Source organism: Physella acuta, unplaced genomic scaffold (assembly GCF_028476545.2).
Source record: "Physella acuta isolate Inbredline_101_S28 unplaced genomic scaffold, ASM2847654v3 ptg000494l, whole genome shotgun sequence".
NCBI classification, from domain to species: Eukaryota; Metazoa; Mollusca; class Gastropoda; family Physidae; genus Physella; species Physella acuta.
Genome location: NW_026732013.1, coordinates 808,499 through 829,414, shown reverse-complemented (window position 1 = coordinate 829,414; position 20,916 = coordinate 808,499). Strand labels below are relative to the sequence as shown.

At 36.3% G+C, this 20,916-nt stretch overlaps 2 protein-coding genes across 3 annotated transcripts in view; one reads left to right on the top strand and one right to left on the bottom strand.

The window, feature by feature from the left end:
- LOC131944511 (serine/threonine-protein phosphatase 4 regulatory subunit 4) overlaps positions 1–9,239 on the bottom strand; it is a 57,534-nt gene extending 48,295 nt beyond the window's left edge. For both annotated transcript variants that reach the window (XM_059305185.1, XM_059305186.1), the window contains exons 1-2: positions 8,967–9,239; positions 5,797–5,870 (exon numbers count right to left, since the gene is read on the bottom strand). In XM_059305185.1, the coding sequence (XP_059161168.1) occupies positions 5,797–5,870; positions 8,967–9,050 (158 nt within the window). In that variant the 5' untranslated portion in view covers positions 9,051–9,239. The remainder of the gene's footprint in view (positions 1–5,796; positions 5,871–8,966) is intronic.
- Positions 9,240–14,427: 5,188 nt separating this feature from the next.
- LOC131944504 (tRNA pseudouridine synthase Pus10) lies at positions 14,428–20,769 on the top strand. Its single transcript, XM_059305172.1, has 16 exons — positions 14,428–14,532; positions 15,839–15,982; positions 16,256–16,366; positions 17,449–17,570; positions 17,786–17,894; positions 18,052–18,113; positions 18,198–18,243; positions 18,436–18,509; positions 18,678–18,760; positions 18,985–19,110; positions 19,246–19,379; positions 19,504–19,559; positions 19,714–19,831; positions 19,937–20,079; positions 20,315–20,414; positions 20,501–20,769. The coding sequence occupies exons 2-16, from the start codon at positions 15,839–15,841 to the stop codon at positions 20,639–20,641; spliced, it is 1,569 nt and encodes a 522-aa protein (XP_059161155.1). The 5' UTR covers positions 14,428–14,532; the 3' UTR covers positions 20,642–20,769.
- Positions 20,770–20,916: the final 147 nt, after the last annotated feature.

Here is a 20,916-nt window from a genome sequence, read left to right as displayed (position 1 = left end):
ACGTACATTTGTACACACAATCAACCAAATAAAGCCGGAAAGTACAGATGTCAAGGACCGATGAAATACACTGCCCCGGGCCAGACTACAGCTAACATACCGCCCATAGGATACACTGCCCCGGGCCAGACATACAGCTAACATACCGCCCATAGGATACACTGCCCCGGGCCTGACATACAGCTAACATACCGCCCATAGGATACACTGCCCCGGGCCAGACTACAGCTAACATATCACCCATATAATACACTGCCCCGTATCAGACTACAGCTAACATATAGCCCATAGGATACCATGCCCCGTATCAGACTACAGCTAACATATAGCCCATATAATACACTGCCCCGTATCAGACTACAGCTAACATATAGCCCATAGGATACCATGCCCCGTATCAGACTACAGCTAACATATTGCCCATATAATACACTGCCCCGTATCAGACTACAGCTAACATATTGCCCATATAATACACTGCCCCGTATCAGACTACAGCTAACATATTGCCCATATAATACACTGCCCCGTATCAGACTACAGCTAACATATTGCCTATATAATACACTGCCCCGTATCAGACTACAGCTAACATATCGCCCATAGGATACCCTGCCTCGTATCAGACTACAGCTAACATATTGCCGATATAATACACTGCCCCGTATCAGACTACAGCTAACATATCGCCCATAGGATACCCTGCCTCGTATCAGACTACAGCTAACATATCACCCATATAATACACTGCCCCGTATCAGACTACAGCTAACATATAGCCCATAGGATACCATGCCCCGTATCAGACTACAGCTAACATATTGCCCATATAATACACTGCCCCGTATCAGACTACAGCTAACATATTGCCCATATAATACACTGCCCCGTATCAGACTACAGCTAACATATTGCCCATATAATACACTGCCCCGTATCAGACTACAGCTAACATATTGCCCATATAATACACTGCCCCGTATCAGACTACAGCTAACATATCGCCCATAGGATACCCTGCCTCGTATCAGACTACAGCTAACATATTGCCCATATAATACACTGCCCCGTATCAGACTACAGCTAACATATCGCCCATAGGATACCATGCCCCGTATCAGACTACAGCTAACATATTGCCCATATAATACACTGCCCCGTATCAGACTACAGCTAACATATCACCCATAGGATACCATGCCCCGTATCAGACTACAGCTAACATATTGCCCATATAATACACTGCCCCGTATCAGACTACAGCTAACATATCACCCATATAATACACTGCCCCGTATCAGACTACAGCTAACATATAACCCATAGGATACACTGCCCCGTATCAGACTACAGCTAACATATAGCCCATAGGATACCATGCCCCGTATCAGACTACAGCTAACATATTGCCCATATAATACACTGCCCGTATCAGACTACAGCTAACATATAACCCATAGGATACACTGCCCCGTATCAGACCACAGCTAACTTATCACCCATAGGATACACTGCCCCGTATCAGACTACAGCTAACATACCGCCCATAGGATACACTGCCCCGGGTCTGACATACAGCTAACATACCGCCCATATAATACACTGCCCCGTATCAGACTACAGCTAACATATCGCCCATAGGATACACTGCCCCGTATCAGACTACAGCTAACATACCGCCCATATAATACCCTGCCCCGTATCAGACTACAGCTAACATACCGCCCATAGGATACACTGCCCTGTACCAGACATACAGCTAACATATCACCCATAGGATACATTGCCCCGGGCCAGACATGCAGCTAACATATTGCCGCTGGAATGCCACTTGAAGTATGCCGGCTGTTGCCTATCTTAATTGAAGTGCCACAAATGAAAGATGCTCCCTGTAATTACTCGAATCACGCAACCTATTGCGTCATTCACGAGAAGGTCACAATGTTTTTTACCTGGTGTTTTTGGCCGAGTACCTGGCATATAACAGGACATGGGGGACCGCTAGGTAGCTTTAGCATGGCCTTCGCTGGAACTAGCCATTGCTCGAGATTTTGTGTACATTAGTTTTTTTACAACTTTTAAAATTTTAAATTGTCAGAAACTAAAAACTTGTCACAGTAAACCACGGAGTAAACCCGCAATCCTAAACCATCCGAACCAAATGTCCGTCTGTGTCGCTTGTCATTCGAAAACAACTCAGTCCAATGCTTTATAGCATAACCAGGTTACAATAGTTACATACATAATCTAGTTGCTGTACTGAACACTATTTCACATCCAGTGGCGTAGCGAGGTCGGGTGTTACCCGGTGCGGCACTTAATGGTGTCACCTCCCAGAGGCGTAGCGACCCTTCCCGGCGCCCGGGGACATACTTTCAATTTTCGATTTGCATCCCCCCTTCTCAAACTTTCGATTTGCCCCCCCCCCCCCCCCCCCCCCCACCCTTGTCAAGATTTGTCAAATTTGTTCTTAAGACTTTTTAACACTCGAATTAATCACTTAATTAAGTGGAATTATCATTTTTCTCTATATATTTTGCTATTTTTTGCCTTGGTGTCTACCCCCTAAATTGTGTCACACGGTGCGGTCCTCACCCCCCCCCCCCCCGCTACGCCACTGTTTACATCCCATATTACCCCCCCCCCCCCCCTCTTACAAGACTCAAGACAAGGCCATGATACAAGCTAAACATCTACCCAGGCCTCTCAGCTCATCAAACAACCAATAAGCCATGATATGTTTATTTGTCTAAGTATTGGGTGTATCGCTTATGTCTAGTCGTGCAGGCTTGATACTGAGTTCACATGGACTGTGGACAACATGTATATTGTATATTATTATTATACATGACTAGGTAAAAAACCGCAACGAATCAGTATACACATAACGAGGGGGGAAAATTCCCATATACAATAAACATGTTGCGAGTTTGTTTTTTCCCCCGAGACAACATAGTATACACGTCAGTGTAAACACGGGGTGGGAAACAGATAAGAGAGAGACATTTATACTAAAGCAGGAACCACAACTCTATCATTTCACCAAATTTCAAGCTATGAAATTATGCTGGATTTTTTTTTTTACATTAATCTCAAAAACTCTCGTCTATGGTGTACTATCCGTCATCAAAACTACTTCAAAAATTGCTACTGTTAAAAGCATTGCGCCAACTGCAGAAATAGACAATAAAATAGACGGCGGTGGGGGGAAGCTTTTGTCAACGGCGAATAAATGCGACATTTACATGGCAGATATTGTTATTGACAGACAAGACACTTGACGCAGACAAAAGCTTGATTGAATTAACTGCAGGCAGACAAGCAATAATCACGTTACACAACACAGGGACTCGCTTATACAATAGGAGAACGGTAAAACACAGACATGTCAGTGATAAAGTAGACAGGCCTACAGTGGAGACAGCCCTAAACAGCCCTATGGTGGAGACAGCCCTAAACAGCCCTACGGTGGAGACAGCCCTAAACAGCCCTATGGTAGAGACAGCCCTAAACAGCCCTATGCTGGAGACAGCCCTAAACAGCCCTATGGTGGAGACAGCCCTAAACAGCCCTACAGTGGAGACAGCCCTAAACAGCCCTATGGTGGAGACAGCCCTAAACAGCCCTATGGTGGAGACAGCCCTAAACAGCCCTACAGTGGAGACAGTCCTAAACAGCCCTACAGTGGAGACAGCCTTAAACAGCCATACGGTGGAGACAGCCCTAAACAGCCCTACAGTGGAGACAGCCCTAAACAGCCCTACAGTGGAGACAGCCCTAAACAGCCCTATGGTGGAGACAGCCCTAAACAGCCCTATGGTGGAGACAGCCCTAAACAGCCCTACAGAGGAGACAGCCCTAAACAGCCCTATGGTGGAGACAGCCCTAAACAGCCCTACAGTGGAGACAGCCCTAAACAGCCCTACAGTGGAGACAGCCCTAAACAGCCCTACAGTGGAGACAGCCCTAAACAGCCCTATGGTGGAGACAGACCTAAACAGCCCTACAGTGGAGACAGCCCTAAACAGCCCTACAGTGGAGACAGCCCTAAACAGCCCTATGGTGGAGACAGCCCTAAACAGCCCTACAGAGGAGACAGCCCTAAACAGCCCTATGGTGGAGACAGCCCTAAACAGCCCTACAGTGGAGACAGCCCTAAACAGCCCTACAGTGGAGACAGCCCTAAACAGCCCTATGGTGGAGACAGACCTAAACAGCCCTACAGTGGAGACAGCCCTAAACAGCCCTACAGTGGAGACAGCCCTAAACAGCCCTACAGTGGAGACAGCCCTAAACAGCCCTATGGTGGAGACAGTCCTAAACAGCCCTATGGTGGAGACAGACCTAAACAGCCCTACAGTGGAGACAGCCCTAAACAGCCCTACAGTGGAGACAGCCCTAAACAGCCCTACAGTGGAGACAGCCCTAAACAGCCCTATGGTGGAGACAGCACTACAGTGTACATGCCTACCGTGGAGCCAGCATAAGCCCTACAACTGTGACGTTAGCCTAAAACTATGGAAGCTGCACACTACACTACCCCAATAGAGCGCCCGTGAACAAACGGACAGGAAAGATAACTGGTTCAACCCATAAAAAGCTTTCAGTTCTGCTCTGTGTTATCTAACTTTGTTAAGTAAACAACATGCACACTTGCAATAAAACACCCGCAAATTTTAAAAAGAAAAATAATTCGTTGCATATATAAAAAAAATCCTTATCTGAAAATGTCTGTCATAGGTTTCGCTTTGTCAAACAGTCTAGATGGCCCACGACCTTTGGTTTAAGTACAAGACATAAAGAAATTCCCGGAAACCAGATAGGTCGTGTAGGTGCACAGCAGATGTAATGTGAGTGCACTTCAAAGGGAAGATGGGGGGGGGGGAGGGGGTACATTAATCAGCACGGACACTTGAATTAAATTAAAAATGGATCTCAAGTCTACATCCATACAACAACACAAAGCTGGTGAATGTGTACAGTTTTACAGCATGTGTTGTCAACCTATTGTGGTGTTTGCCCTAGTTGAAATGTTTCATTAGCAAACTGATTGCAAGGACACCTCAAGTTAGCAGTGGTTAGGTTTAGGGAATAACCCATCTAGTATCGGCTACTTTCATAAAGTTTCTTACAAGTGTGCTTCAATCAAGCTATCTCAAGTTTGTTGCTTAAAAAACAGCTAATACAACAATCATAGTTTAACAATTTTAAGACAAGATTTGTATTTGTTGGGAGTGGATGTGTAGGGGTGGACTCAACGTTGGGATAATTTCACCATCCTATTGTATACATGTGTAGGGGTGGCATCAACATTGGGATAATTTCACCATCCTATTGTATACATGTGTAGGGGTGAACTCAACATTGGGATAATTTCACCATCCTATTGTATATGTGTGTAGGGGTGGACTCAACGTTGGGATAATTTCACCATCCTATTGTATACATGATATGTAGGGGTGGACTCAACATTGGGACAATTTCACCATCTTATTGTATATGTGTGTAGGGGTGGACTCGACATTGAGATAATTTCACCATCCTATTGTATATGTGCGTAGGGGTGGACTCAACATTGGGATAATTACATCATCCCATGGTGTACATGTGTATGGGTAAACTCAACATTGGGATAATTACACTATCCCATTGTATACATGATGTGTAGGGGTGAACTCAACATTGGGATAGTTACACCATCCTATTGTATACTATTTAAACAAATTCACAGTAACAAACATGCCAACAGGCTCACTGATAGAGTGATAGACAAACATCAGTACAACTAAGACCTACCTGAGCAAGTAGACAGCTCGTTCTATCCCCACTAGCTGAGGGTCAACTGTTAACCTTGCTAGTTCCTCATCACTCTGGAGAAAAGATTCACATTTCAAGTTTTGGCTTAGTGACAGCAATGTAAATTTTCTTTAACCAATTTTTTTTCTGAACAGATGGTCACATTTTTAATGTCCATATGACCTTTTGTTTAATTGTTCAACCACCCCACCCTCTTAATGCTTCAAACTTTTTTCAAAAAGTATTTCTTCCTACAAGTCATCAGTGAGTTATTGCTTAAATAAGTAAGTAGGACTTGATGGTGAAGTGTACTACTTTCATGTCGCTTGATTCTTTGAACAACATAGTTCCATCAAGATATAAGGATGTTTTTTTTTTTTGCATAGTTACTTGACAGTGAACTATTTCTAAACTTTTTAAAGTCTTAGTAGATCTTAAAATTTTGTTGTATTTAAAATTTCAAATGCAGGTGATTATGTTTTGCTTTATTAAGAAGCTTTCAAAACTAATTTAGGTACTTAATTGAAAATTTATGGAAAAACAATTCAAGCCGAGAAGATCACATAGCCCCCCCCCCCCAATTACTTAAAAGGGTAATCATATATCATTGTATATAAATGGCTAAATGCTAGCTATACCACTTTTAACTACTGCATATGGTTACACTTTGCAATTGGCAGTGTATTTTGTACGAGAGTCCATCTACAGACCAACTGAATATAACCCCATTTCCGGGAAAACCCATGGACTTAAAACAAAACAAACAAGGAAAAAAAAGGTCTATTATTTTTAAAGTTTTAAATTGTTAACTATCCCCTAAAAACACATGTTTAAAAATAAGGCTTAGGACTTTTAGATCACATTTCTCAAAAAATCATCTAGAATTAGATATTCTAAAATCTAATCAAGTAAGTTAGTAATTAACTACACTAAATTTATAGTAGGCTTTTTGATATGCTATCATCTTGCAATCCAAGCTACTTCCAGACTTCTTCATGGTATCGACCGATATTTCAATGAAAGAAGTAGCTGCCATTTAACATCACTCCATACGAAAAGTGACGTAACGATGATAGTGAAAGAGAATTTTAAGCATTTTATAAAATGTAAAGCAATGAAATTAAATTAGCCATCTAGATTAGATCTAGATTTAGTACTACTTAGACTTAGCCTACTAACTAGTACTACTTACTGCTACCTTTTAACTTATCATTAAAATGTAAGTAATCAGTTAACAGGTAGGCCTATAGTATGGGCAATGGAAAGTAAAAAACAAAAAAAGTCAAACATAAACAGTAACACTGTGAACAATGTGACTTTAATTTTACTTAAAAATAAATTAAACTAAGCAACAATAAAACATTTTTTTAAACAGTAGATTCAAATCAGCAAATAAGGCATCTAGTATCTAGCTTCTGTAGACTATTTATTGATTAGCCATCCTTGGCAGCTAAGTACTTATTACAAGGGGAGCGGTTTTCTTTGAAAATTCATTTTTTTTAAACAATAACTAGGCCTAGGTTAGGCCTAATGATAATTTTAGTAGTTTATTGAATGGCGGATCCTCCTTTTAATTTTATGTAAATTTTATCAATCTATGATCATTTTTAAGGGCAGATTCTAGCCAGGAAAAGATGCACATATGCATAGCTCTACAATTACCTGGTTTTTATTGTCATCTACATGTTTGCTGTTTAGGCCTATGTGTTGTCTTGTTAGGATGGAAATCAACACAACACAATAAGTACTATGACTACACTATAAATCCTCAACCCCTGATGACCAGGCCATAGCACAACTGCTCAGCCACACTGTAGTGACAGTACAGATATGTCTAAATTTGTCAGGAGAATAAAGTTAAGAGTAATTTGAGGCCAAGGCTATTACCAGCCAGTTGGGAATAACCATACTGGGGCTATTCCCAGCCGACTGAATAGCCCCAATATGACTATTCACAGTTGGCTGTCATTTCATGCTAAATAGTAAATACGTCTGTGAATAATATCTTAAAATAATAAAAGCATTTATTGTGACTGGGGAGTAAGGTATAGATTAAGAGAGCAGTGCTATTTTTATTTTGTTATATTTTTATAAAAAAGTTATTATGGTTAAAGTTTAGCTTTTAGGCTCTATCAGACATAGATCTAGATCTATCTGCTCCACTTACAGGCTACATCTACGTAGGTCATAGATGATCAATTATGCACTCTAAATCTATACACTAGAATAATAGATCTAGTAATTTTTAAATAAATAATACTAATTAAGCATCAGTTTAGTTGGTTGTTCACATTGCTATTCAACTATCAATTACTATCAATCACTTTTGTGTTATTTCTCTAAGCAAAAATCTACGGGATAGGTCTTTTTTTTTTTGCTGATATGCCAACAATTACGACAGAAAAGAAATTAACAAAAATAACCCTTCCATGAGTAACTCAAGTAACTGTGAAAAAATATTTTGACAATAAGATTAAAAGGCATACAATAAGAGTCATAGCAATGTCATCTGATGGATTTGAACCCGCACCTTCTAGCACAACAGCCACTACCAATGACCGCTCGACCTCACTTCTTCATGCCCAGTTAGGTATTTTTAACATTAAATCTATCAAAAACGGTCACGACTGTGAATAGCCCCAATATGGCTATTCACAGTTGAGTGTGAATATACACTTCGGTAATTTGATCCCATTGCGCAACTATAAAAGAATAAATTCAATCCATTGTGCAGCTATTTACACTAATTAGGTCATTGGGTTTTGCAGATAGTGCTGTGGGGAAAAAGCTTATTCCCAGCAGTCACTTTGAATTTTTAATAAGAAACGTTCCTGAAATGCCTATTGCCTATTGTAGCTTATTGGCCTCTCTAATTGGTAGGCCTAATTAATTAAATTATTTAATATTTAGCCTTGCCCTAGCTAGATAGGCCTAATTTAATTAATAATTATTAGGCCTAATTACTTTATTTTTATTAATTTAGGCCTCAGTCTAGCTAGACTTAGACTCTAGTGACTAGTCTAGTCACTAGTCTAGATCTAGCTAGATCTAGATTCTAATTTTTTCTAAGCCTGTTCAATTTTGTCAATTTAGGAACACACGTAGATCTACCCCACGTCGCTTATGATTTATATGGACATATGCTACTAAAGTGAATATGAAGTCATTACCTTCAACTGCGTTGATATTTCTTTATCAACACGGTCTAAATTAAGTTCAGCCAAGTCGTCTGAAAGCAACTTTACAGCCGACATTTTCGATTTTATTTATTAAAGGGCACTTTTGCCCTCATCAGGTCATCACAATAAACCTGTTATATTGTTAAATTTTGAAAATATACAATGTGGAATGAATTTCATGTCAGAAACATGATTTTTACAAGCGATTTATGACCAGCCAATACAAAAGTAGCTTCTCTTGACAACACTATTAGCCACCATGTTTCTCGGGTATAATCTCGCAAACTTTCGAGATATCTCGGGCTTCCCGCGTTGTTTTAAACGTGTTGTTAACTGTGAGCTGCACGGTTTAACTCAGTTTCAATTTATTTATTTTTTAAAAAATGTATTCTTAATTTATAACGGGTTGCCGTAGTTGGCAGTTATGATTCCACATTTACTTATTCTTTTTTAAAGAGTAATAATAAATTAATACTAAATACAAGGGACCGGGGATAATCAATAAATGACTACGCTTTTTATAAATAAATATTCCTCTACCCCCCCCCCCCTCATCGCCACACAGTGCCACGAAGAGCATACCACTCACCCCCCCCCCCCCACACACACACACACACCTAAAACAACATCAAACCTCAGCCTACTACCCCCTTAAAAAACGAAATTTATGCTGTTGAGACAGCTATAATATTTTCTAGCTTAAGAAAAGCGTGGGTCACGCTCAGTAGAGTACGCAGGGGGGAGCAGGGGGAGCGGCCGCTCCCCCTCTGGCCATTTTCAGCCAAGTGGCGCCTTTTTGGAAACTTTTTAAATTCAAAGTTTTAAACAATGATATTTGTTAAAAAAATATTTTTGGTCGGCACATCTATGTAAATCAAAAGATTTCTTTTCATGCAGCAATTAAGCATTATTGTTCTAGTCTAGTAGTGTCTACGTTTATAACACGTATTAACAGCTGCATCAGTTTGCCATTCTAAAAATAACCATTACGATGCATTGCAATGTTTAAAAAACCTCTACGGGTAGTACCACTTGGCAAGAGGGGTGTTAAGTTTAAGGCAACTGTATAATGTGTTTGCTTGCGAATAATTGAATTAGAAAAATGTTATACATAAAACTTCACACATAATTACTTTTATATATACAGTTTGAATCGTGTGATTAATTTTAAAAAAAATTACAATACAGAAACAGTTTGAGCGATAGTGATAGTGATTACGATTACAAATTATATGAAACAGTTACAACCCCCCCCCCTCCCCCATGGACCCCTCTGTAAAAAAAATATTGTCATAATACCACTGCTACTTATTTAAATCTATTTCTGTAATATATATTTGTGTAATATATATTTGTGTAATATATATGTATGTTTAGAACAGTCATCTAAAAACTGATGCTATGTTCACTCTGAGTTAGTTATCTCCCCCCCCCCCCCCCCCACACACACACACACACCTCACCACCACAATTGTGTAGAGCGACATTAATGTCACACCTAGGTATACACTGGGTTGGATAATTGACCTAAAGTGAACGGACAGTGGTGAATGAAGCTGAACCCATCCAGAGGCGTAGCGACCCCTCCCGGCGCCCGGGGCGATCTTTTAGTTTGGCGCCCCCCCCCATATATATATATATATATATATATATATATATATATATATATATATATATATATATATATATATATATATATGCGTGTGTGTGCGACAGTCTGGAAACAAGTTAATCAAAAAGTCTAGTGACAATTTAAGCGCAATTTCCTTATGTTATCTAAAAATAGCTCTGACGTATAATGCTGGGGTGCGTTCAAGCTAGGAGAACGATCGGTTTGTAGGTGTTTATGTAATTTTAAAATTTGTGACCGAACGAAAGGATATTTTTGAAAACTTTCTTTAGCAATATTGTTCTAAATTATGGCAGGAATCGATTGGTAAATGTTTCAAGTCGCTAAGTGGTCTGGTTGCCGAGATATTGGCCAAAAACTGCATTTTTTCGAGGTTTTTTTTTGGCTTCTCCGGGTAATCCAGGAAGGAATTCCGGAATTTTTTTTGGCCCACTATCATCCTCGGAACTTGCTTAACAAATTTGCTTTTGTAACTAGTCCTCGATATTGCTTTGTTGAGGAGGAGATACGACTTAAAGCTGCGGACACACATACATCCATCCATTCCCAGAAAAGACGAGTTAATAAACGCAATTTTCCAGAATGGAAATTGCGCTAAAAAATTAACAATTACGCTGATTCCCTAAAACTTCACTGGACGCCAATCAAATTCCCCTTAAGATGCCGAAACGAATAATAAGTAGAAAATCAAAAGAGCTTATAACAGTGGGCATTATCGAACCCGAGAGGTTCGGTAATTCACTCTTAGGGCTTCCGCGGAGGTCAAGACACACGCCCGACTCATAGGATTCAAGATCGGATTTGTCATTGTGGACGATACAACTATTAAGGACGGTTCGGTGATTGCGCATATGAAACTGGTTGGGTTCGGTACTCCAAAAAATTAAGAACCACTGCTTTAGAGTGTATTTTGTAGAAGATGCAAGCCTTATTTGGTCTACTTTTGGTCGTGTCTTTAGAACAATTTCGATTATAGTAGGCCAGTATTGCAACTTTGAATTATCAGTTAGGTTGAACAAAGTAATAATCAGTACAATATACTAATTTTCTTCTCTCTTAAAATTTTGGCAAAGAGTGTTGCTTCCCATCCACCAGCTCCGTCAGTCTGCTATTTTACTGATCGGATAGCGATACAAGAATCCGTTATATTTATTTCTCTTTAATGAAGTGATCCAGGCAAGATGTAATGTAATCAAGTAAAAGTATCTGATCTATCACGATCAAGTTGAGAGAATCGTAAAAATCGTACAAAGAACCAGAGTTTCTTCCAGGCATCTCTTCTTCGAAGCCCCCCCCCCGAAAAAATTCGACCGCCGCCCCCCCCCCCCCCCGAACGAAATGAAACTTATATAATTTATATAGAAAATATATACTTTTAACAGTGTGCGCCCCCCCCCCCCCCGAAGAAAGTCTACCGTCCCCCCGAAAATTTCTAGTGCCCCACCCCCGGGGAAAAAGTCTGGAAGAAACACTGCAAAGAACTAGTCGCGTTATTACTTAGCAAAACTGGGTAGTGAAATCGTACATTAAGTGTTAATACAATTGATTTCTTTTCTAAGTGTTAAAAGAGTTATCTAGCAACCGATCCAGTACACATCCTGCGATTTTTGTTAGTGAAAAAGCGCCCCACCCTCTTGGACAAAAAATGGTAGAGCGGATTTTAAACGCCACTAACTCTTTTTATGTTATACAATCGTAAAATACGCTTTAGTTCAATTGGTTTCTTTTCTGAGTGATATCGGTTATTTATTCCTTAATCCGGTGTAAATTTTTTCTATTTTAGTCTTCGAAAAAGCGCCCCCCCCCCCTCCCCATCTAGGAAAGCTGAAAAGCGGTTTTTCCAGTCACTGTTTCTTAAAGATATACGTTTTACAGTTACACAATCAAGGTAGAAAACAGTTAAATCAGTATGCAAAGGCTCTCAGCCGTTAAATTTCTTTACTTTGATTGTTTATAATTCAAAACTGCAGCTTAAAATGAGCTTTTAATTTTTTTTTCTACCCCTTTTGGCGCCCCCTTAGGGTCGGCGCCCGGGGCGGCCGCCCTCCCCGCCCTCCCCTAGCTACGCCTCTGAACCCATCCCCCCCCCCCCCCAACCCACCCCGAACGGATCTGTTAAGTACATGTAGAGAACGCGTAATGATGTAACAAAGTACCATGCCGCCAGAAAATTAGCTTTTTAAACGTAAAACTCTGTGAATATTGTTTTTGAAATTACCAGTAAAAAAGGTGTGTGATCAATACAGTGATCTAACCCATACCTATCACTATGTTTAAAAAATGATCTTTAAGAACACAAAGAAGCAGTAGATAATTGAAATATATGAATAGTACTGAAAGACCGTTGTTCAGTTACATGTAAGCTGTTATTCCGAATGTTGTTCTAATATATCGAAAAGCGTGCTTTTATACCAACTCTGATTTTAAAAACTTTCATTATGCTGTAATACTATAGCATTTATGATGACGATATATTAAATTCTGATTATAGACAAAAACATTTTGTAAACACGAATAGTCTTAAACAACTTCATTATATTCTAAAGTAATTATTTATTTGTATTGACATTTACAATTAAATGTGTAAATATATACATATTTATATTAAGAGAGTGGTTATTTCCCCTATTTCCCTTGTCTTAAATAATTTACCAGGAATTATTATGTAAGAAATTTTGTTTACGTTCATTGTTTTTGGTTGTAGTGTATATATATATACAAAAATTGTATCACTCTAAACAATGTGTATATATATATATATATATATATATATATATATATATATATATATATATATATATATATATATATATATATATATATATATACACATTGTTTAGAGTGATACAATTTTTGTTTTGTCGGCCAACATTGTGTGTTTTTTCTTATTTCTTCAGAGTGCTACTTTCAATTTACTTTACATAGCGAATTAATGATATACAGCTATATATATATATATATATATATATATATATATATATATATATATATATATATATATATATAATACACGTATATAGAACGTGTTAAAAATTCGGCGCCTTTTTTGTTCTTTTCGCTCCCCCTTCAACGAAAACCAACCTGGATACGCCTCTGGTCACGCTATTCTATCCATTGGATACCTTTACTAATAATTAGAAAGAGACCCACGCTTTTCTTTATGTTATTTAAATAGTAGTGCACTGTTATATTATTTAAAGAAAATCATTTGTTGTTTGTTTGTTTGTTTTTTCATTTTTAGTGCATTATTACATAGAAACGTGTTATTAAAACGTTTATATGCATTTTTAGCGCAATTTCCTTACAGGAATTGCGATTATTAAGATTAACTCGTCATTTCTAAATGGATGTGTGTCCCCAGCTTTAAGTCGTATCTCCTCCTCAACGAAGCAATATCGAGGACTAGTTCCAAAAGCAAATATGTTAAGCAAGTCCGAGGATGATTGTGGGCCAAAAAAATTCCCGGAATTGCTTCCTGGATTTCCCGGAAAAGCCAAAAAAAAAACCCTCGAAAAAATGTCGTTTTTGGCCCATATCTCGGCAACCAGACCACTTAGCGACTTGAAACATTTACCAATCGATTCCTGCCATAATTTAGAACAATATTGCCGAAGAAAGTTTTCAAAAATATCCTTTCGTTCGGTCACAATTTTTTTTTTTAAATTTCATAAACACCTACAAACCGATCGTTCTCATAGCTTTGAACGCACCCAGAGCTATTTTTAGATAACATAAGGAAATTGCGCTTAAATTGTCACTAGACTTTTTATTAACTTGTTTGGTTTGTTGGACTATAAATCCTTGGCGTAAAAGATGTAGATCTAGATCTAGTGTTGGTTCAAGATGGCGACCTCCATGTTATCTTGTTAAGCGGTCTGGTCTGGGAAATTTATCTGTGATTACCGGATTACCTAAAGTAAAGTAAAGGTAATAATATTCTATAGGCTGCTATTAGATATACTGTTGAATTATTTATAATCACGGGTATCACGTAGATTCTGGATCGATTTAGCTAACTTATTTTTTACCTAGACTACCTGCTAGCGCTAGACTTAGACTAGGAATCGTCATGTCAAACAAAAGTTAATCATTTTCATTTGTCAAATGGCCAAATGCAAATGGACTAAAAATATAGAGATCTAGATCTAGGGCCTATTGAGTATATGCCGTGGAGTGAATGCTGGATGGATGTGGAATCACTTGGTAGATGACTCGTGACTCAGTGGTGACAAACTCAGTCTAAAAGTAAAGTAAAAGACTAACAACTAACAACTAAGTAAGACCTAAGTCTAGTAATATTCTAATATCATAATAAATTAAATAGATCTAGTAATATCTCTTATATATACAGTATACACTTAGCCTATCGGATGATTATATGAAGGGCTCATTGGAAAAAGTACTTAAGTGTATTTTGAGAGTTTTGAGAAAAATGAGTGCAAAGTTTTTAAATTGAAACTGAAATACCAAAACAGCTGATGCAAAGTATTCGAATTAAGCTACTTCGGTACTTTTTCCATGGCCCAAATTTACAGGGATGGTTAAGGGTAGGTAATCAAATAATATACCGGTCTTAACTCATTTTTGAAAAAATGTAACTTAAGTACTTTTTCCACTGAGCCCTTCATATACTTTATACACTTTATAGGCCTAGTATTTATAGATACGACGGGTGTCCGATAATGGAATCTTCTTTAAAAAAGGGTGTCGGGTTGTTAGTAGTATTGTAATCTCGACTAATTTTATGCTTAGAAATTAAGGTTAGGCGTATGGTAAGACCAGGGTTAGGGTTAGGGACAGGGTTAGCATTGAATGACATTAGCCAGCCCTGAGGTGCATTAAGTTAACTACCAGTAAGCTATTTTAAAAAAGATTCCATTATCGGACACCAGTGTAAACAATCTCCCCACTTATCTACTACAGTCAGTAGTACTAAGTACTAGATAACTAGATCTATAAGTTTCACTCTTGCTAAGTTGCTTGACTCATGATTGAGTGAAAGTGGAGTATTGCGGTGTTGTTTACAATCACAATATGTAAAATACTGTAGCCTATGTAGTCTACTAGGGCCTAGGCCTAAATAATATAATTAATATAACATTAACTGTAGAATTGCTCGTTAACCTAGTCCTAAAAGCGTCCACATCTGATGCATGTTTTCAGACGATTTTGCATAATAGTTTCAGTGACCTTCTTAAAATTCTTGTTTTAAATGTTTTAAATACATTTTCAGATGGAAAAATTTGATCTTCTTACTAATTCTACTGAAGAAGCCAAGCAAATTATATTGTGTTTGCAGAAAATTGGTTGTTGTGTTCGATGCATTCTAAGAAATCTTGGAGAATTAAATCCAGCTTCCTTCAGATTGTCAACTGAGGTAGAGAATTCGTTCATTTTTTTATTGCCTTGGTTTAGTGAGCAAGTTCAATTTTCATAGAATGGTACTGCCAAATTTGTGAGATATTAAATTATTATTTAAGTGTTTGACAAAATACAGACTAGTGTCATTTTTATTTGGGAAAAATATGTTAAAAAGTTTGAGCCTGTTTGTCAATATTAATACATACACATTACTAGTTATTTATAATCTTTTCAATCACTGTTAAACAATTGTTCTTGTTCTCTTTCTTGTCTTCTCATAATTCAAAAGGAATTGCAAAGCATATTACTCCCAGAGATTGATACATCAATAAATGAGTGTCCATGTCCTGGCTGCTTAGGAATTTTACAAAAATTTGCAGAAGATTCCTTTTTAAATCAGGTGACTTTTTAATCATCAATGTATTTTTCAGTTGTCTCTGGACTTCAGCCACACCTTAATTTTAGCAATAACATGCAAACATTCTCCAAAAGTAATACATGGTTCATCAAAATTCTTTTAATTTAGAATTACTTAAAATAACCAAAATGTTATGGAATTAGTGCAATAGAGATATTAAGAGATTTTAAAAAAAAAACGTCATGGTTGTTTTGCACACAAGTAAGATAACTCATATTTTACTATTTAAGGGGGGACCGGTAGTGAAAACACATTTTGTTACAAATTATAAGATACATGCTTTTTTAAAAGTGTATTAACTTTAAAATACTTTAAATATTATAATATTGTATTTATTTGGGACCAATTTTTCATTTTTAGCTAAATTTGGGGTCAAAGTGAACATATTTGAGGTACACGGTGGAAACAAAATAACTAAACAAATAATTAAAAACAATGCAAAATATAACTTTGCACATGCCTAGTAGACATGAGAAAGGATGGTTTGCCAAAGGGATATTTTGATAACTTACAAAATAAATTTTTTGTGCAATTTTTAAAAAGAATTTTTAAAAATTCATATGATTTTCTTTGAAAACAATTTTAAAACTTTCACAACTTTTTTAACAATTGAAGTACGGCAAAACCCCTTTGCATGTTTGTAGATACATATGTTCGCAACATACAGTGTTCATTTCAAGCATTTCTGAATGGCACATTTTGAGTTAAATTGTTTCCACCAAGTTCTATACTGTAAAATTTACAAAACTGAGAAAACTCATTTATTGTCTAAATATTTTATCATATATGTATGTATCAGCAAAATAATGAATAACCTTGATAAATAATTACTTTTCCGATAATAGTTATGGGGAAAACAGCAGCTTACGACGTTTAAAAAAAATGATTCTAACCTTCACCAGATATTCAAAATCCCAAAAAAAAAGATAAACAAAAATGATTTTAGATGAAAAAATTACAATTTTTCAAAAAAGTTGACTACATGTCTCGAGCAGTTAGTGAGCTTTTATTATATTTTTTGCATTTTATATCAACATATTAATAATTCTTTCTTAATGTTTTAGATACTAGATAAAGTGAAAGCAGATGGATATCAGTTTTCTGATCATCAGTGTTCTCTCATTGTTCCAGTATCTCTTATAGTAAGGCAAAAGGCATTATATGTTCATTTAAAACAGCTGTTTGGGTAAGCTATTGTAAAGTTTTAAGTTGATTAGTTAGTTTTACTTGGTTAATTTTAATTAGTGTTTTGTTTTTAAAACATAATCCTACAGACTTTTGTTGTGTTCAAACATTAAAGTGGTAAAAATTTGGTTAAAGGAAAGAATATAGACTTAATTTTTTAAGATTTTGTTGTCAGAAACTAAGGTAATGTTTTGTCAACAAATTTCATACTTTCAGGGAGAGTTACAAAGGTAGTGAAGATAAAATAGCATCAGTAAAGGATGTGTGGAAGTGGAGCTGTGGATACAGGCTAGCTGGTTTGTTGGATGCCACATTTCAGAATAGGGTGTGCATTTCTTTGTTCATTCCTTTATAATATTTTGCTGAATTTAATTAGTATTTGTGATCATTTATATGATATAGTCTCTTAAATTATTAATTTACTGTGTTACATTAATTTACCTTTTAGTCTGTATACATTAAAAATTGTGTTTTTTTTTTAGAGCCAGTTTGATATTCTTATGACGTTTAAATATGAAGACTCAGATAAGGAATGTGCTTTTCTGTGAGTAAAATAATGTTCTTTTCCATTCTTTAAACTGAAGTGTTTAACCAATATTGCTGACAAATTGTTCCTTATTTAAACTAGGTTGGATACTCAACCTGACACATTCAGAAAGAGGAAACAAAGAAAGGTAAAAGCAATAATAATTTAACAATAGATTTTAAATAGGAGAACAGTAGAGAGATAGCTTTGAAAAATAAGAAATTGATAAATAAAATGATTATTTGAAGATTTATTATGTTCATTTTATGATGGCTCACACTATTGTATTGACTGTTGCAAAATGCAGTTAGAAAAAAGATCTTATTTTCTTTGATCCTAGTTTGGTTATGAAACATATACAAGAGCAAATGTTGCTAAGGCATTAAATGAAATTTCTGATTCTAAATTTCATGAGTAAGTTTTTAATTTTACTTCAGGAAAACATTTACGTTTACTCATTGTAATGAAAACTTTTCATACATATTTTTAAAATAGTTTGGAATCTAAAATTAATGTATCTAATAATAGCCATAATATTAATTATTGTTTCACATATTTGTACTTCACCTTCTTGTTTTTAAGTTCTGTCACATGTCCACCTGTCATCCCACATAGTGAATGCAAATGCACTATCTCCTGTAGTCATGATGCCATCTTTATAGCAGGTGAGTGCAACTGTATTTACATTTTTAAATATTGTTCTTAACAAAAACACTTTATGCCAAATAGTTTATATTACTAAATAATAAACTTTCAGAATTTATGGGCGGAGGTTAATTATAAAAGAATACTCCAAATGTGTTTTGACTAGTATTCCCATCTTTATGGTGCACATGAACAAACCTATGTCCCACCTGTAACAATCTTGTATTTGCATGTCACTCTATAGGTCGTTATCAGAAGTACAGCCGTGAGCTGAGTCAAACCCCCTGGTTGATTGATGGGAAAAGAATTATGGAAGGATCTGTTCAGGAGTTGATATGTGACCCAATCCTAAAAACATTTAAGCCCACAGGTAGGCTTACGCATTTTCTCTAAAAGTGCACAACAGATTCTTAACTTTAAGTATCTTTTAGGAAAAGGTATTTAAGTATATTAACCAGAAGATTTGCAACATACAACAGGAATGTAATGTTCTAGTGATTGGCAGATTATCGTTTGTCTTCATCTGGAAGAGAAGATGTGGATGTGAGGATGCTTGGCATAGGGAGACCATTTGTGGTGGAGTTAATCAACCCTCATTATGTCAAAATCTCTAAGGATGAACTTCGTGAACTTCAAAAAGTTAGTTTTGCTTTTAACCTATGAACATTTCTTTACCCAACAACTCTGTTTTAACCTCAACTATATTTAATAGAAGGTAACTATTATTTTACTTTTCAATTAATGAAACCTGTATTATTGACAGGAAATAAACTGTGTGTCAGCATCTGTTCAAGTCAGAGACCTTCAAATTGTTACCAGGTTTTTACTTTAATACTATAGTGATTGATGTTATTAGAAGAAAATTATACATGAAAATTCAGGATTGAAAACTAATGTAAAATTTTAAGATCCCAAATATTCCCCCACTTTAAAGCTAATGTAAAACTTTAAAAGACAACAAATATTCCCCCAGAGAGGATACAAACATCCTGAAAGAAGGTGAGACTGACAAGACCAAGTCATACAGTGCTGTGTGTTGGTGTCAAAGAGAAATTACTGAAGAAGATATCCAGATGCTATCTAAGCTACAGGTGTGGCCTAGGTTCCATTTGTAATGTCTTTTAAGCTGATGCAGTTTTTATAAAGCAGTGAGAATTTTTAAAAATGACTTATCCCCCCAGTATTTTTACTCACAGGATCTTAAATTACAACAGAAGACACCACTGAGGGTTCTTCATAGAAGAACTGCAGCTACACGAGAAAGGACAATTCACTCCATGAAGATAACACAACTAGCCAATAACCGGTTCAAGCTTAACCTCACCACTCAAGCAGGAACGTATCCTTTCATTTGACTTGCTCTGATTTATACAAATTATATAACTACTCCTTTTGTTTACTTTAAGACTGTTAAAGTTAAAGCTTCAAATAAAACAAAGTCAAGTCATTTAGTATTATTTGTCCTCTAAAAATACTTTTAATTTATCTTTTCTTACATGGTTTGACATAAAGGTTTATTTTATTGCCTGGTTAAAAAATTGACTTTTAGTTACAATTAGTCTTAACTATACAAGATATGTCAAGGAATTTGTTCATGGGGACTTTGGTCGAACATCTCCAAATATGAATGAACTTCTACTGGCTGAATGTGACATCATAGATTTAGATGTCGAGGTATAAACATTTTTTTTTTAATTATTGAGGTTAACTCTATATTAATTCATTCCTTAAATATTTGTTAATTTTTGTTTAATCTTCAGTCTGTCAATGTTGATTGGCCACCTTTAATAGACCCTGTTCAACTAGATGAAACAAACCTATTAAATCACATTGAATCAAATAATATAATTTCAAATACAGAGGTGAAAGACTTGAATTCGGGAAGTGCAACAACTTCTTAGATTATTAAATTATTGTAATCTATTTATATTTTAAATGTTCCCTAATTTTAAAATGTTTGAAACATAGATTTATTACAATTATTTATAGAAATTTTGAAATAAGTTACACAAAAAAATAAAAAATAAACACTACATGTATTTTTTTCATTTGTCAAACTTATATGTTCTCCTATGTGATTTGGTTTTATTATGTTGTATTGTTAAAGTATGTATACAAGAGATGTAACACTGAATGACTAACTGTTTTGAAAAGCAGGACAAGAGAAAGAAAAACC

Excerpts from the sequence above, each read along its gene's own strand:
- LOC131944504 (XM_059305172.1), top strand. The coding sequence starts at position 15,839 with ATGGAAAAATTTGATCTTCTTACTAATTCTACTGAAGAAGCCAAGCAA. Across the intron at positions 16,367-17,448 it reads AAGATTCCTTTTTAAATCAG|ATACTAGATAAAGTGAAAGC; the intron begins GTGACTTTTTAA and ends TTAATGTTTTAG. Across the intron at positions 17,571-17,785 it reads CATTTAAAACAGCTGTTTGG|GGAGAGTTACAAAGGTAGTG; the intron begins GTAAGCTATTGT and ends TCATACTTTCAG.